This window comes from Candida margitis (genome assembly GCF_024628925.1).
Source record: "Candida margitis strain CBS 14175 chromosome Unknown scaffold1, whole genome shotgun sequence".
NCBI classification, from domain to species: Eukaryota; Fungi; Ascomycota; class Pichiomycetes; order Serinales; family Debaryomycetaceae; genus Lodderomyces; species Lodderomyces margitis.
The window spans coordinates 728,312-744,574 of NW_026261901.1; the positions used below are offsets into that span (position 1 = coordinate 728,312).

The following is a 16,263-nucleotide window of genomic DNA, read 5'->3' on the forward strand; positions in this document are numbered from 1 at the left end:
TTACCTGCATATAAACAAAATTCTCATCGATGAGCTTTTGAGTCGGATGATTTGACACTTTTCAGTTTATTTGCATAAAACTTTCAACAATCAACCAACAGCAGATCTCCAACAATGGCTAAGCGTACATTAGGATTGGGTAAAGCAGCAAAAGCTAAGAAGCAAAAAACTGACAACGAGCCAATTCGTAATAGAGATAGTAAAACTGAAGAAGAAGCAGAAACCTCAAACCAATTGACAGTAGAGCTACCTGAAGAGGTCGATGCCAATGATGAAATATCACAATTGAGGGGTCTTTACAAGACATATATAAACTCAAATCGCGATAATGAGTTAATAATTAATGGTATCATTCACGAATGTGATCGATTGTTGCGTAACCAAGAGGAAGGTGCTTCATTACCACCCACGTTCTACAAGATTTATTCAATCGCTTTGAGCGAACTTGCCAATTTCCACACCGATGACGCCAAACAAATTCAGGAATACTTCGAGGCCAGTTTGGAAAGAGTAGATACCGGTTTGGAGAAGCACCCCGATGATGTTGAGTTGTTGTTTACTCGTTCAAAGATCTTAATCAATCAAATAGTCTTGCAATATGTGTCGCAATTGAAATTGAGCAGTGAAGCTGATGAAAAAAATAAGGTCAAAGACTTGCTAGACACTGCTTTGAAAGTGTATGAGCTGGCTGAGCTGAAAGCTGGTGAATTGTCGAAGTACGATGCTTTTAATGATGAGGAATACTTTGATATTTTAGAGGCAGTGGATGATTTGTTGGATATTGTCGACAACTTTGGAAGAGAGGAAGTTGAAAACAAAGACGATAAAGAGGAGACAGGAGAAAAAGGTAAGAAGGATGAAGAAGATGAAGAAGATGAAGAGGAGGACAACGAAATTGAGTTGGATGAGACTCACCCATTATACCCAATAAAAAACACAGATGAATATAACCAGTGGTGGAGGGATCACACCATCAAATATCTTGATAATTTGAAGAAAACTACCTCACCTTCTCAAACTTTGCTTAGGGAAGTGAACCAGAGATTGGGACAGTCCTATTTACAAGAGTCCGAAATTCCAACCAATGTGTACACTACTTTGAAATATGATGAGGATTATGCCGGGTTAGAAGAGTTAGAAGGATTAAACATCATCCAAGCTCAAGAGATAGCCAAAGACCTCATACACAAGGCATTGGAGCATTTAAAAAACGCAGAAGATAGAGACGAACCTGAATCTTGGGTCAATATAGCTGAAGCTATGATTACTTTGGGAAACTTGTACGAATTAGACTCAAAAGAACAGGAAAAGTTGTACGATGAGGCAGAGACAATTTTGAAAAAGGCCAACAATGTCACCAATGGAAAGTATCAAGATGTGTTAGAAAATCTCCTAGGTAATTGATAACCCCCCCCCCCCCCAATGTGAGTATGATCAAACTAACGTGGTGACACTAGTGTGTTTTATTTTACTACGATAAATAATCATTACTTGCTTGATATGACGTATAAACTTTGTATAGTAACTAAAATAACCGCTAACCGCCGCAATTAAACTCTGCTGGCAATGGTGCTCTCGTTTTGTAACTTCATAGCATTGGTCTCATGAGCATCATCTTTACAATATTGTAGACCGAGACACATGTGGTCCTCTAATAACCTGTGCTTAGCGCAGAATTTACCTTGGCAATGTGAACAAGTGCCCACCATCCTCAAAGGCGTTGAATTGCAAGATTTAAAAGAACACTTGTTCTTTTTCTTTGTCTTCTTTATGGTTGATGAAGCGGCAGTGCTATTGCTCGTGGTTGCCGTCGATGCAGCAAGATTGCTGGAAGAAACTTGCGGCGATATTGGTGGTGTGTCAGTACTTTGTGCCATCAATATAACTTGTATAGATTCATTCTCGGGTTTCATGCCCAATGAAGATAAAGATTCGTTGTAGGGTTGTAGCTTCTGCCCATTATAAATCAATTTGAACTCCTTGGGAAGTGATGTAGGTGATGCCACTTTGACACTGTTTCTCAAATCTTCAACTGTTGAATTGTCGGGAACGGTGACTTGGAAGGATGATTCGGTAGATAATCTGATTGTGACTTTCATTTTTTGGAAAAAGTGTTTGCAGTGCTAGTGATATGGAGAAAGGAAGGATAGGAGTATCGATGAAGTGTTTACTAATGCTGGTGTTGTATAATTTGTATAAGTTGTATATATAAGTGTATTTTTTGGCCAGATAAGAGAGAAAGATATATATTGTGGTTATTAGTAAATTTGGATGATGTGTAAAACCAGATAGTGTAAATGGTAGCGTGGGTGGCAAACAAAAAGAGTCACACAGAGTTCAGTTTTAAGTTACACAAAGAGGGTCATATTAAATTTCTTTTTTGGCTGTGCATTTCTTTTTTGGGTCACTTACTGTTGTGGGTTGCTCTTTTTGTCGCAAAATTCAGTGTCTCGTAACATAGTTGGCGAAACCAAAAACAGTCACTGATTTGCAATTGGTACAAGAAACTGAACACATCAGAGAGCTTGTCAAGGAGGAAGAGGCAGCAAAATCTAACTTAGTAAAATTGTAACCAGTACTATTTCTATAAAAACAAAATCAGCCTATATATATATTTAACCTTTATCCAAGTAGGACCTAATTTCCTTAATTTCCTCCATGTTGGATTGTCCTTTAACACTCATAACTTTCGTAAACTTAGCATCCATTGAACCCACATGAAAAGTAGTGGCTAATCAATGCACGTTGGTGCCTAGCAACGCATTGTTATACGAAATCATTAGCACTTATTGAGTCTCTTGCAACATTCTTCTTGGCACCACCCAATACAGTCGATTTAAGATCACGTTTATTCACAGTACGTGTTTCCTTCGTTTGGGTGCTTTGTATATCTCGCTTCACTTCTGTAGCTTGTGTACCTGAACCTACGGTTCTTGCTTTCAAGTCGAGGTTTGCTGGAATTATAGTTGATAAAGCCAATGGTAGGAGAAAAAAGATTGATGCATGCATAGTATGTTGTCAGCTTTATGTGATGTTGAAAGATAAGATGAGTAATAGTGTTGCTTTTTTGATTTTTTAAACTTCTTGGTTAATCTTGTTGATATTTTTGCAGAGTTATATGTATTTATATAGATCTGTGTTCTAGGTTGCAACACTGCCCCCCAGATTGGGAAATAATTTTTTTCGTACCTTATTGTGTTGCAAAGTCTAGAACGATAAAAAAAACCCACGCGCGAACAATTGTTTTTTTTTGCATGAATAATGAGCTTCCCGTCTCAGGCGAACAACGCCTCCCCCTGGTGCAAGTATTTTTGTTTTCTTTATTTTTTTTTTTGCTTTGCTTGCTGGTTTTTCTCTCCCCTTAAAAGTTTATTTCCTAAACAGGTGAAAAAGGGATTATGAAACGCATACGAAACGAAATTTTTATTCAACAGCCCTCTTTTTTTCTCAACTCATAGGGTAGAAAAGCCTTGCAATCATGAAACAGAACTTCATGAATGTACACAAGGAAACTTCATTTACTGAGGTTCTTCATTAAAGTAATTACCGCCTACCTACTTATTCTAGATTTGAGTACTTTTCCCTCATTGCTTTTCTCAATCTCACTTTTGCGTCATCAGTAGAGTCAGCTTCGCTACTTATTTCATCAATTGTATTAGCATTGGTTTCACCATTGTCGCACAGCTTGTCCTCCTCCTCCTGGTCAAATTCTTCTGACTCCTTTGTAAGATTAACGTCATTGGCCTGCTCCAAGTCGGCAGCAGCAAAAATGGGAATATCCGACAAGTTCAGTAAATTGAAATCCAAAGACGAAGCACTTGTCTGTCTTTGTAACTTGTTAAATTGACTCTCTGCTTGTTGTCTTTGGACACTAATAATTTCAAACTCTTCGTCTTCAGTGACACCGTTGTATTTTTTGTAAAACTGTTCAAAATCAGCAAACATTCCTGGTCCAAATTTATTGCAAAACTCATTAACTCTCTGGCGCAATTCCTCTCTTGTTTGTTTTAATTTCTCAATTTGAAACCTATCCTCATTGATACTCAACATAGAGAGGAATAGAGGTGCAAGTGACTTGTAGTAATCAATTCCAATTTCCCCCATTCTCAATGAGGCGTAGGTTGTCAATACTGCCCAGCCGTAAAAGATGATAAAAATGATCCAAATTGATGGTTGGTAATTGCCCAATATTTTTGACTTGACAATCAAAATTGTTCCAATAACGGACCAAAAGATGTACAACATTGGTGCCAAGACCATGGCTACTAGTATCTTCCATGTGCTTAGCACATCTTTTGCTTTGATTTTAACTACTGACGCGGCTAGGGCCTCCTTTGCTTTCTTTCTTGAGATTCTTCGTGATATAATAAACACCGGGCTGAAGAGAAAAATACCTGGTAGACTTAGCCCCATGAATAACGAAAATTTGAAAAACCTAGTAATGAACCGCCAAACACTTGCCACTCTATTTGAGCGATCCAACGACTCAACTTGGTGATCGTGTAGATTTAATGCTCTCAATTTTTTGTTGTAATCCAAAACCGATTCTTTTAACTCTTTGACGTCAGGCTGATCTTTGTATTGATCATACCCTTTTATCAATCTCCTATTCATCTCAATCACCATGGGAAGGGGTATATTATCCCTATTTCCAGAAGTGTACAACCTTCGTGCTGCCTGCAACACCATCAATGTTTCATAATCATTACATGTCATTGTCACTTCTTTCAAACCAAGTGTGATTGTCTTTAATAGCTTGTCCACCGCCTCCCGAGAGTTTGCCTCGTATTTCTTAGCCATATTTTCATCGACAACTATTGGCTTACCAAATTCAATCACAACTCTTGATCTAAATTTGTGCGGATGAAAGTAATTTAATCCAACAGGGACAATACTAACTGGTACAACCTCGTCATGCTCAGATGTCCCCTCCTTTATCGTTTCAATCTGTTTTGCAATCGCGCCCAATGCCATTATGGCCACTCCTGGTTTTAATGGTAATAAATCAGGACGATCATGAGACCCACCTTCAGGGAAAATACCCAACACCTTGCCGTCATTCAAGTGAGTGAAAACGTTTTGAAAAACAACGTGGTTATCGATATGAGGGGCAATTTTAAACTCGGTCCCATTTTGCAATTTGTCGTCAATTCTCTCCTGAATTTCTTCTCTGGGTGATGTGAATGGCTTCTTCAATAAAAGCTGTTCATCATCAAAGATTTCCTGGATTGCCCCATTACCTAAGGAGTTTGGCAATCCTATCAAGCCTTTTACTTGGCACTCCGTTGTGAACTTGGTTCCTGATCCTCTAATAACTCGGTTATCTTCTTTGTCAACGAATATTTTACCAGTACCCTTCTTTAACAAATCCTGTGCTCTCTCTACCGGAATTGCACTGCACAATTTAGCTGCATCCCCAATTATTCTCCTGTCGTATGATTTCTGAGCAATCAAAAAGGCAATACGACGACCCAGGTGTTCCTTGACTTTAGCCATCACCACAATTCCGTCAACAAATTGGTTATGATGTGGAGCAATGACAAAAATTACTGGACCTCTTCTGGGAATATTGAAACTTCCTCGTGATTGTACATCACGGAAGAATGTGTGTATGACCAAGTTGAAGAACCATAGAACAAGGTCGTATGATAGCAATCTAAGAATGAGGACGATATAGTAGGTAATAGGCCTTGATTTGGCTTTGTGGGGTAAAGAATGGACTTCCCCTGACCTACCATCATGAGTTTGACTTTTTTCACCCATGTGATGATTATCTTTAGTAATTGTGAAGTTGAATTGGTATTAGGTAGAAAACCAATTGAAGCTATCAGGGACAAGAGATTTCTTAGATGGCTCTGTTGCTTGTGTTATGAAATAGTTTGGAAAAAGTTTTGTGAAATTCAAATATCTTTGTACAATATTGCTCGAGTGATTTTACATGTGATGACAGCAGCCCAACAAAATACAGAAAAACATGCACAGGATTGAAAAAAAGGAAGAAAAATTGATACTCCGAAGTGATACAGTTGTGCAAAATGCTGCAAGGTGTGTGTTACTTCGCACTGTATACCACCCCACATGTATGAATTGAATACGATGCAAAAACAGAAGTGTTGTTTCCTACGGAAATTGCAGGCACTCAGGTCGTGTGTTTTTGATTCCCGCAACCTATGCAAAAAGACCAACCTGTAAAACCGATAAGCTATGCATTTACAAGGATTAGATCACAAATGGGATGAAGAGGACATCATTCGAATGATTGTAGATTAATTGACTTTGGCTGCCGCATTAACGTCAATCCAAATTTTCCACAGAGTGACTTACAAAGGGCACGGCTGTGTTATAATATATCAACCCGGATATCTATCGTATTTATACAGTAAACCATATCTCTCACCGTAGCCCATCTATGTAAAACATTCAGCACTCCCTCCCCCATTTAATAACTCTCCTTTCTCGCCTATTTAATCTTCTCCGGCAGGAACTTCATCCTTCAAGACTTTATTCAACTTCAACTTCATCTCCGTTCTTTCATCACCACGTAATACATCCTTGACAAAGTAAACATCACAATCTAACTGAACCATTTGCAAGGCACCCCGAAGTACACCGCACAATACTTGTGAATACCACAATTCTTTGCTGATTTTTGGGTCGGCGGATACAGGCAACTCGACAAATTCAGTTAATGGATTAGGTTCCGGTATTATCAAACTGCAAATCTTGTTATCGTTTGACCAATTTTCCACTTGTGGTTGGATGTTGAGAAATAGTCTGAACCCTAATTTGGATATGATATCAGCAGTCTCTTTAAACGAAGCACATCGTTTGATACCAGTCTTGGCAAGAAACTCTTCAATTAGCCTGCATCCGATGTTGTACCCCATTTTGTCGAGTTGGTTGTTGATCTCCTGGTAGTTATTGTCAAAGTCTCGACATAATTGAGCAACAAGTGATCCATATGTCAATGTGAACAACTCTGAGTTCTAAAGTTGAAGTTAGTAAAAGCATCACAAATGTAGTGCACTATAAGCTAACATACTATCTTTTCCACGTTGCCTTTCCATATATCATCGCCAGTGGACTTTTTAGACATGACTGATGATGTACCTTTTAGTGGGATTGAGTAGGATGGAAAAAGGTTCACATTCAAAATTTATTTTCAAATTAGCACGCGCGATAAAATGAAAGATACCCAAATTTACAAATATAGAAGACTAATATGCAAAAGTTTATGTTCTATGTTATTAAAAGTCGTTACTAATTAAGATATTATTCAAGATTAAAAAGATATGTCAATGAGAGATTAACTGGGCTCTCTCCTTTTTTTAAAAAAATGGTTTTTTTAAATGGTTTTTTTAGTTTCCTCTCCTGTTTCCTTTGTAAGTTCAGTTTCTTGCTGATAATTTTCGTTCTCTTGTTTACTTGAAGGCCCTCTTCTACTCTTTCTAGCCAAAAACTCCTTATATTTCTCCAATGTGATATGGTTCTGTAGCTCCTTATACTCTTCCACAAATTCGTATCGCGTCTTGTTGAACGTATCCCAAAAAGTGAAGAATGGTTGTGAGAAATTGTTTTTGATTCCCCAAATTTGGTGATGAATGTCATGATATACTGAATTGTTTGGAAATACGATTTGAAAAATGTCCCAAGGCAACTTGTAACCACAATGGTCATCGACAGTCTTTAACGTAGCAAACGTGTACAAGACAATGCATTCACGTGGACTTAATCCAGTTGCCAATGATGCAACACCAGTTCCCAATGTATCCAATAAGAATCCTTCAAGTGGGTCATTATATAAAGCTCCAAAGGCATATGGGACATACAAACGATGATGACGCGAGTGGAATCGTCTGTATAAAGTCTTATTTACGTGCATTAAACGATGGAGCCAGAATTGCCAAGTGTCAATAATTGTAATTGCAATGCACAATCTGAGAAATGGCCATCCATACATGTATCCGTAATAGACAACCAGGTCGGGTACAAACTTTGGTAGATAATTATGTTTGAGTTGCCACATTGTATAGTACTCGTAACCAGTCATGGGTGTAGGGTCAAAATAGAAAACAACAAGACCAACAAGGGTTTGAATGAAATGTTGCAATATAACATCCCTGACAACTTCATGTAATGTTACCTTGTTTCTTTTCAATTCGTCCTCACTAGGATGAATTCTGTATTTCTCGGCCAATTCATAAACGTCAATGATGTGGAAAAACATAGAGTACGACCAGTATGCAATTATGGGAGCCAACAATGCTGTAATCCCATCAGGAATACCAGGAATCAAGTCTGGCTTCTTGGTCAACGTGAGATTGTTCGTTGAGTAGTACGATGACTCTGAAAGCATCAGAGAAAAGTTTTGTGGTACTTTCAACGCATTCATTGGGGCAAGCTAGTGGTAGGTAGGTGGGTAGTAGTAGTAGTAGTAGTGATAGTAGTGAATGTAATGTATAATATTGGAGCAGTAGTTAAGTAGTTTTATAGGGTTTGAGATATGGTTAAAGAAATAAAATCACGCTATAAACTTTTTCATAAGAAAGGTCACTCTGTATTTATTTTATTTTATTTCTTTTTTTTTCTGTCTCTGTCTCTTTCTTCTGCTTTTGGTGTATGTCTACTAATATGCAGGATGAAAACATTTCTTTTTTTCCCTTTTTGTTTGTCTTTGGCTTCGTTGTTTTTGTTTGTTTGTTGTTTGTTGTTTGTTGTTTGTTGTTAGCATTTGTCAATTGCTTTCCCGTTCTGGACTCTTACTTCTGTCGTGTCACATAATGTGTCTTTTATTGTACTGTCTTGTGTTGTTCTAGTCTGAAAAATATCAAACTGGTTGCGTTACTGCGATAAAGTACACTTCGAGATTGTCAATTTAATAGGGGGAAGGTCCGAATTCGCGGTGATAAGAAATTCATTACATAGTAGAGTTTTCTACGCCGATGAAAACGCGCTTTCCCATACTTCGTCTAATTTAACCCCATCAGCAAAGCAGTAGTCTTGCTATTTAAAATACCCATATGCATTCATCAGGTTACTATCTCTTGGAGCAAGCTAAGTGGACCAATGTCTCCCCTATTTTGTTTATTTTTTCTCCTCCTAATCTAAAAGATCAATTGCGTGGTTTTCCAACGGGTCGCTGATTTTCGCCGGAATAGAGTGAAGAGAAAAAGAAAAAAGTGATTATGTCATCACTGGAACAGGGCCAGAACGGATGCAAATTACAAATCAAAATTAGTCAACATTATTTTGTGCATAATACTAACAGTAGCTACTTAAAACTATCAAAACAAAGTAATCCGATCTATTGCAACAGCCTTTTCACTCAGGCTCGCCAAATATGACATGTTCTCGATTGTCGTATCGAAAAGCATCTAGAAAATCACTACTCTCAGACACATTGCTTCTAATGTAATTGTTATCAGGAGTTCCATTCAATATATCATCAAGTTCCTTTGTGGTTGTGCTAGGAACAAAATATTGTTGAAAGTTTAGCACCTCTTCCAACGCCCTATTGTCGATACCCCAACTGATCAACTCATCATTAAAAGGCTCGGGGTCACTTTCCGAATGCACTGTTGGCGACTGGCTATTTCTCACTAGCTCCGGCTCAAATTGTTTCAAGTGGTTTATCATATTTTGCAAATTTATCGCCCACCTCTTGCTGGTAATATTGAAGTCTGCAGAATTGTTTAAAATATTATAACCGTCCATCAATGTATCCTGCAACACTGAAATATAATGAAGGTCTGGTTTAGATGACTTTCGTTGCTCTAATATGGTAAATCCTATAATTATCGATGCGAAAAAGCACGCTGATTGAATTGTAAATACCTCTTTTCTATGGGGGTTATGGGTGACGAAAAATTTCAAGAGTTTAATCACCAAAAAGCTAGCCTTGATACAGGCTTTGCAAAAATTCATCAAGCTTTGTTCATCCTTCACTTGTTGTTTTGTTTCGGGTTTGAGTTTTCGTGTAACCACGTAAACCAAAAACGGTCTTGTGAGTGTCATGATTCCATACAACTGTCCAATATGAACAAACACATACAAATAATTGTTGGGGTCGGTACCCGATTCCATTTGACTTTCCATTGCTGCACTCAACTGTAGTTCTTTGGGTAATTGCACTGACCAAATCTTTAATTGCAAGGCCAAAATATGGGCTCGTTTGATATTAACAACCCCATCTTTAAATATATTTTCCACAATCTTGGCATTAATGGCCGCACTATCTGAAGTCGATTTCTGGGCCAATATTCGAATTTGCTCAACCTCCTCTAAATTATCAACATCTATCATACTGTTAGCATCATCATAATCGTAAGCATTAATCATTAATGGTCGACCTAGATTGACACTACTGACGCAATCACACACGTAGAGACTTCTCCATAATCTCCGTCTGTGATTTAAAATATCCCTATCTGTTATTCGATTGTTAATGCAACGACGATGTAAACCCAATGCCTGTGCTATTCTAATTGCACTGCCTAGTTGTATCCAGGCATTTGAGCGATTGCAGCACGATTGGAAATAAAAATATTCAAGAAAATAAACCTCACACATCCAAATCTTGCCGTCAAAGACGTTGCTTCTAAGCAACACTTGTGCCAGGTTAAAAAATACCTCCAGAGTTGGTAGATTGAGGCACAAATGACGCGATCCCTCACTAAATAACCTTCCAATGGCAAACACATTATATAGCAAACACAACTTTTTTGAATTACAGTTAACAGGGTCCCGATAAATTTTTTCAAATACGTATTTATTGAAATGCTTCATATTGAACACGTAAAATGTATCGTTAATGTTGGTTTTGAAAAGATCAATCAAGATAAAGGCATCGGCCTTTGAAGGGAGCTGAACAGGGACAGGAAGGTGTCGGTAGTCAACACTTTCGTCTGTAATAAATTGCTGTACTGGATCATCGGTAAAGCGGCTCGATCCAGAGATATCCCTAAATAGACTTCGGCATTCACCTAGTAACGAAAGGGCACTACTTTCTCCAAAAAATCTCAAATTTCCAGCCTTTGTCGTCAAGAGTCTCGTATACTGTCCGTTCAAATTTGAAAGCCCTTCTTTCGACTCTTGGTCCTTTGTTGCAGAAGCGGGCAAGGATCCACTTGTGAGAGCCGTTTGTAGGTTTTCACAAATAATACTCAAAGACAAAGGCGGCAGTGATGCCTTTCTCATCGGTTTGTCTGGCATGGACGTTGAATATTGCTTTGGTGAGTGAGTTAGTGACGGTATATCTGGCTCTAAATCGTCATTGTAGTGAGATGCATTTACCGAATGGATGCCATTCAGTTGCAAGTGGTCGCCTTCAATGCTCAGATTTAATTTCATTTTTTCCAGGTAAGCTTTAGCCTTGAGTGATCGACCATCGACTTTGGTATAGATACAGTCTAGTGACTTTGTTTGACAATAATGGCATGGAGTTAGTCCATCACACTAAAGGCACTAATGTTAGTACTGTCTGTTTCTATGCGTCTGTGTGGGGAAAAAAGTGGGTGAGTTTTACATACTTTCATTTTGCGTTTTTTGCACACATCACAAGCTCTAGAAACCTTCTTCCGTTGCACTATAGGTAGTACCCTTGGTCTGCCCTTGGGTCGTGGTATCTTTTCTGTCATTTATTGTATGTAGTGGATAGCCAAATGTAGTCGTGCTATTTGCGGTCTTGTGGTGGTGCGATTTAAAACGGGCTTTATTTCCCTTTTTTTTATATTTTTTCCATTTTGCTTCTTCCCCATAAAAAGGAAGCGTGTAAAATTGGATAAGCAAAAAAAGACTCACACAACTGCCAATAATGGGGCCCCCAAAAGTCACTGCACATTACACAAAGCTCTTACCGATAATTCGGACTTTACTAATTATCAGATATAAGACCAAACACTGATGATCTTTTGATCTGGCTCTTGGAAACTAACGAAACTCAAAAATTATAGGGAAGAACACTAAAACAGTATAGTCATAACGAATAAGTCAATAAAGTGTAGAAATATATCTTTAATACGGCGCCTTCTTCCATCTAGTTGAACTTCTTGTCTGTTTTAGCTTTGTTCAACTTTGGACAAGTCAGAGTATTTTTCATATTTTGTAGTTAGCTTAGATCTTACTTTGTATTTACTTCCCCCTGACGAAACAGCTTACTTTCACTATCTTTCACAGTCATCAGGCACGTTACTGGACACGTCAAAAACTTTGTCGCAAAAACATATTATAATCGTGCATCAAATAGCAGAAGGGGGAGAGATTAAACTAGCAGCAGCAAATACCAAAAGAAAAGCTTGTTAAGGTTTTCAATATAAGCAGCCTGCTGATCCCAGTTTTCAAGTTTTCTTATTCATTTTACCACTTTTCACTTCACAGAGTAAAGGTGGTATCAAAGTTTGATGTCAGAGATTGAATTTCAAGACTACTTATTATTCACCTCGTCCTTAGCATTTGAAGCTAATATGGCTACTATGCAAAGCACGCGAATATCTCCACCAGAGGATGACCCAGTTGTTCCCAGGAGATCTCCAGCTAGACTAATCGACAGATGGAAGTTGCCATCTCAAAGGTTAATGAAGACGGTAGCCGATACCAAGAGCAAGGCAACCACACTTGTGGCCAATGCCAAGAACCCAGCCCCTTATAATTATGGAAAAACTGGCTGTGTTCCAGATTCGCCGCTGTCATTTGCAGAATCAACTAGCTCATTTGAAATGGAAGACGATGATGTCAAAGGTAATGAAATTGAAGCATGCTTATCATCAAAATCAGATACTGAGTCTGTCTTTTCGAATCCGGGAAGTTTTGCCCCAGAGCCTAAGGAGATTATCCAAAGCGATCAAGAAGATAACAATAGCAATAACTATCACGAAGACGATGAGAGGTTTGAAGAGCTACTTCAAGAACTTGAAAGCATTCAGATTTGCCAAATTGAAGAGGTCGTTACAATGAAACATGTCAAGGCTGCTAGCGTAGCTCGAGTTGAAATAACAGCAGCCTCTTCCACATAGCAGTTATTCTAGGATTGATTCTTGTGAGTGGTGTGCAGTAGCCTGATTGGGTGACAACTGGGTTGTGACTCATTAAAATTCCAATTTCTTCTTTTCTTTCTACGGTGTTTTTTTCAGTTTCAGTTTCGGTTTAGGTTGTGGGTTTTATAGTTCAAAAGGTATAACAGATGATATTTTTGTGTAAAACAAAGTTGTATGTAGACCAGGCCAACACGATGGGGGAAATACATCTTTCCAAAGGTTTTGCATCAGTGAGCACAACTGTATGTGTGTGACCTCGTGATACCACAAAAATGCCTTTAATAACCGAGGATAAGGTGAGGTTTATCACCTTTTGTTTTTCATTCAACTCTGGATGACTTGGAGTATTATATTTTGAAATGAAATTCATGCAAATAAGGAAAAAAATAAAGATTGTTAACGGACTTTAAAGTACGAGATCACGTGAAAGCACGAAAAAAATAATGCACACGAGCTAAAGACATTTTACTAATCAGGAACCCACTTTTGTACTAGATTTATCTTTATTGTTAACGCTTTTCATTGAAACGAGATGACTTTCTTATAGCTTTAGTATGAAACAATAAAACCGTTCCCATGTCCTCCAAGAAAGAATATTATTGTCTCGGTTGTTTATTTTCTTTTGCCATTCTTGAGTTCTACAATTGCAAAATTAACACTACATCAGTATAGTATTACTCATAACCTTACATCAGCCACATCACAACTTAACTAATACCCGCATAGGTGAAAAAAGAACAAAACCAGAAGCTGAAATAAGGTTAGACTACCGGGAAAATCAAAACTGTGGCTATTACTGTGGAGTCTTTGAAATACGGCAATTTAAAGACAATTTAAGACAGTTTCAGCAAACATTTAACTATTGTACCTGAAATTTTCATCCCAAGCGTTTACATTTGCTTGTATTTCAAACTCATATAAAAGTCAATCAATATACTACCTTATACAACATTGCGAGAAATGATTCCATCTTCAGCAGCAGAAAGTATAATGTCTTCACTACATAGCAAAGACCAGGACAAAGCCCAAACACACGGGTATGAGCTTGAGGCAGGGCTTCCAGAGACAGACTCAACATCCGATCACCACATTCATCACACAGAAAACTTGAATCGAAGTTTAAGTCCTAGAGTTATCAATATGATCACCATTGCCGGGGTTATAGGTACTGGGTTGTATCTCGGGACGGGAAAAATGTTGGCTACTGGTGGGCCATTGAGTTTATTGTTAAATTATATGATCATTGGAGTAGTGGTGTTCTTTATGATGCTATGTCTTGGGGAAATGTCTGCACAGTACCCCGTCAGTGGCTCATTCACAACATACGCCAAGAGATTTGGTAGTGATTCACTAGGATTTGCAATTTTAATCAATTACTGGTTCAATGATTGCTGTAGTGTAGCTGCCGATTTGACTGCACTACAACTAGTCATTCAATATTGGACCGATTTCCACTGGTATGTGATATCAATCATATTCTGGGTATTCTTGCTATTCTTGAATGTCATTCATGTGAGAGCATACGCAGAAGCTGAATATTGGTTGGCGCTTCTCAAAGTTGTCACCATTATTATATTTTTTATCGTCAGCATTATATGTAATGCGGGAAGGAACCAAATGCACGAATATATTGGGTTCAAGTACTGGAGCTACAAGGATGCGCCATTTGTTAATGGGTTTAAAGGCTTCAGTTCATTGTTTGTTTCAGCAGCTTATGCATTTGGCGGTTTAGAGTCTGTTTCCTTGACTGCTGGTGAAACAAAGAATCCAAACAAGACGATCCCCAAAACAGTAAAGGCATCATTTATACGTATCATTATCTTTTACGTGTTTACTGCATTTTTCATTGGCATGAATATTCCGTATGATTATCCAAATTTGCTGACAAAGACAGTTGCCGTGTCACCTTTTACAATAGTATTCCAGCAAGTCGGAAGTAAAGCTGGTGGTTCATACATGAATGTTGTGGTACTTTTATCAGTATTATCGGCGGGAAATCACGCATTGTTTGCTGGCTCGAGGTTGGCTTACAATTTGAGCACCCAGGGGTACATTCCCAAGATTTTCTTGCCACTTAACCGGTTCCAGATACCGTATGTTGCTGTCATTGTCACATGGCTAATTGGAGGTTTATGCTTTGCTTCAGCATTCGTTGGAACTGGAGAGTTGTGGTCATGGTTGCAAGCAATAGTGGGGTTGTCCAACTTGATATCTTGGTGGGTTATTGGTGTTGTTTCCTTGCGTTTCAGAAGAGGCTTGGCCAAACAAGGTAGAACGCATGAATTGTTGTTCAAAAACTGGTCGTACCCTTATGGTCCCTTGTTTGTGGTTATCTTTGGTGGTTTCATCATTTTGGTTCAAGGATGGTCAACATTTAGTCCGTTTAGCGTAAATGACTTTTTCCAATCCTATTTGGAATTAGGTGTGTTTCCAGTTTGTTTCTTAGTTTGGTGGCTTGTAATCAAACGTGGCAAAGATAGATTTGTACGTGCAGCTGACATGGACTTTGACACAGATAGGTATATTGAGTCACCAGAAGAGTTAGAAAATGAGGAATATGCTAAATCATTGAAAGGCTGGACCAAATTTAAACACAACTTTGCTGACAATTTTCTTTAAGTTGAGTAATAATAAATCGATGTTGCATTTGGAAGGGTCATTTAAATAATTTTTTTGTTTCTCTTTGTTCGATATTTGCAGCCAAAATGTTTCATAATGTATATATAAAGAACAACAACTGCTGTTAAAACAAATGACTTCCATTGACTCTAGTCACCTCCAATAATGTTAATATACTTGCTCTTACTTTTTAAATTCACGTTGGCCAAAGTTGTTGTTGAAGAGTTGGTTCTTTACATACCACAAACTTCATCCAGGTATTATACGATAGATATTGATGTTTACATGGGCCCATTTGAGCTCAACACTACATTTTCCTATCTCATGCTAGGCAAACACAACGAGAAACGGGTCCTACATGGAACAAAGAAACTTCGCTGGTCGGCTGAAGCTTTTGAATATGCTGCTAATTACTCGCAGCAGTACAACTGTTCCGGGATTTTGGAGCACTCATATGGGATATACGGAGAAAATTTGGCATATGGTTACACACCTGAAGGTGCTATCGAAGCATGGTACAAAGAGGGAGAGACTTATATGTATGGTACAGAGGATGTCTACAATCATTTTACGGCCATGGTCTGGAATAGTGTCGATTCCGTTGGATGCGCCT

At 38.2% G+C, this 16,263-nt stretch overlaps 9 protein-coding genes across 9 annotated transcripts; 3 read left to right on the forward strand and 6 right to left on the reverse strand. All coding sequences in view use genetic code 12, as the record gives it.

The window, feature by feature from the left end:
- Positions 1-114: 114 nt before the first annotated feature.
- On the forward strand, positions 115-1,404 carry CANMA_004948 (uncharacterized protein; the record flags this gene model as incomplete). Its single annotated transcript, XM_051817277.1, has 1 exon — positions 115-1,404. One exon carries the CDS (start codon positions 115-117, stop codon positions 1,402-1,404), a length of 1,290 nt encoding a protein of 429 aa, XP_051669714.1.
- A 146-nt stretch (positions 1,405-1,550) lies between these two features.
- CANMA_004949 (uncharacterized protein) lies at positions 1,551-2,099 on the reverse strand (the record flags this gene model as incomplete). The annotated part of the gene is made up of 1 exon (XM_051817278.1): positions 1,551-2,099. The coding sequence occupies one exon, from the start codon at positions 2,097-2,099 to the stop codon at positions 1,551-1,553; it is 549 nt and encodes a 182-aa protein (XP_051669715.1).
- Positions 2,100-2,766: 667 nt separating this feature from the next.
- On the reverse strand, positions 2,767-3,009 carry CANMA_004950 (uncharacterized protein; the record flags this gene model as incomplete). The annotated part of the gene is made up of 1 exon (XM_051817279.1): positions 2,767-3,009. One exon carries the CDS (start codon positions 3,007-3,009, stop codon positions 2,767-2,769), a length of 243 nt encoding a protein of 80 aa, XP_051669716.1.
- Positions 3,010-3,558: 549 nt separating this feature from the next.
- On the reverse strand, positions 3,559-5,763 carry SCT2 (bifunctional glycerol-3-phosphate/glycerone-phosphate O-acyltransferase; the record flags this gene model as incomplete). Its single annotated transcript, XM_051817280.1, has 1 exon — positions 3,559-5,763. One exon carries the CDS (start codon positions 5,761-5,763, stop codon positions 3,559-3,561), a length of 2,205 nt encoding a protein of 734 aa, XP_051669717.1.
- Positions 5,764-6,464: 701 nt separating this feature from the next.
- Positions 6,465-7,096, reverse strand: CANMA_004952 (TRAPP complex core subunit; the record flags this gene model as incomplete). The annotated part of the gene is made up of 2 exons (XM_051817281.1): positions 6,465-6,986; positions 7,043-7,096. 2 exons carry the CDS (start codon positions 7,094-7,096, stop codon positions 6,465-6,467), a joined length of 576 nt encoding a protein of 191 aa, XP_051669718.1.
- A 249-nt stretch (positions 7,097-7,345) lies between these two features.
- On the reverse strand, positions 7,346-8,392 carry SUR2 (sphingosine hydroxylase; the record flags this gene model as incomplete). The annotated part of the gene is made up of 1 exon (XM_051817283.1): positions 7,346-8,392. The coding sequence occupies one exon, from the start codon at positions 8,390-8,392 to the stop codon at positions 7,346-7,348; it is 1,047 nt and encodes a 348-aa protein (XP_051669719.1).
- A 929-nt stretch (positions 8,393-9,321) lies between these two features.
- On the reverse strand, positions 9,322-11,636 carry CANMA_004954 (uncharacterized protein; the record flags this gene model as incomplete). Its single annotated transcript, XM_051817284.1, has 3 exons — positions 9,322-10,493; positions 10,731-11,454; positions 11,529-11,636. The coding sequence occupies 3 exons, from the start codon at positions 11,634-11,636 to the stop codon at positions 9,322-9,324; spliced, it is 2,004 nt and encodes a 667-aa protein (XP_051669720.1).
- A 762-nt stretch (positions 11,637-12,398) lies between these two features.
- CANMA_004955 (uncharacterized protein) lies at positions 12,399-13,010 on the forward strand (the record flags this gene model as incomplete). Its single annotated transcript, XM_051817285.1, has 1 exon — positions 12,399-13,010. One exon carries the CDS (start codon positions 12,399-12,401, stop codon positions 13,008-13,010), a length of 612 nt encoding a protein of 203 aa, XP_051669721.1.
- Positions 13,011-13,991: 981 nt separating this feature from the next.
- On the forward strand, positions 13,992-15,650 carry ALP1 (Alp1p; the record flags this gene model as incomplete). The annotated part of the gene is made up of 1 exon (XM_051817286.1): positions 13,992-15,650. One exon carries the CDS (start codon positions 13,992-13,994, stop codon positions 15,648-15,650), a length of 1,659 nt encoding a protein of 552 aa, XP_051669722.1.
- Between the last annotated feature and the right edge of the window lie 613 nt (positions 15,651-16,263).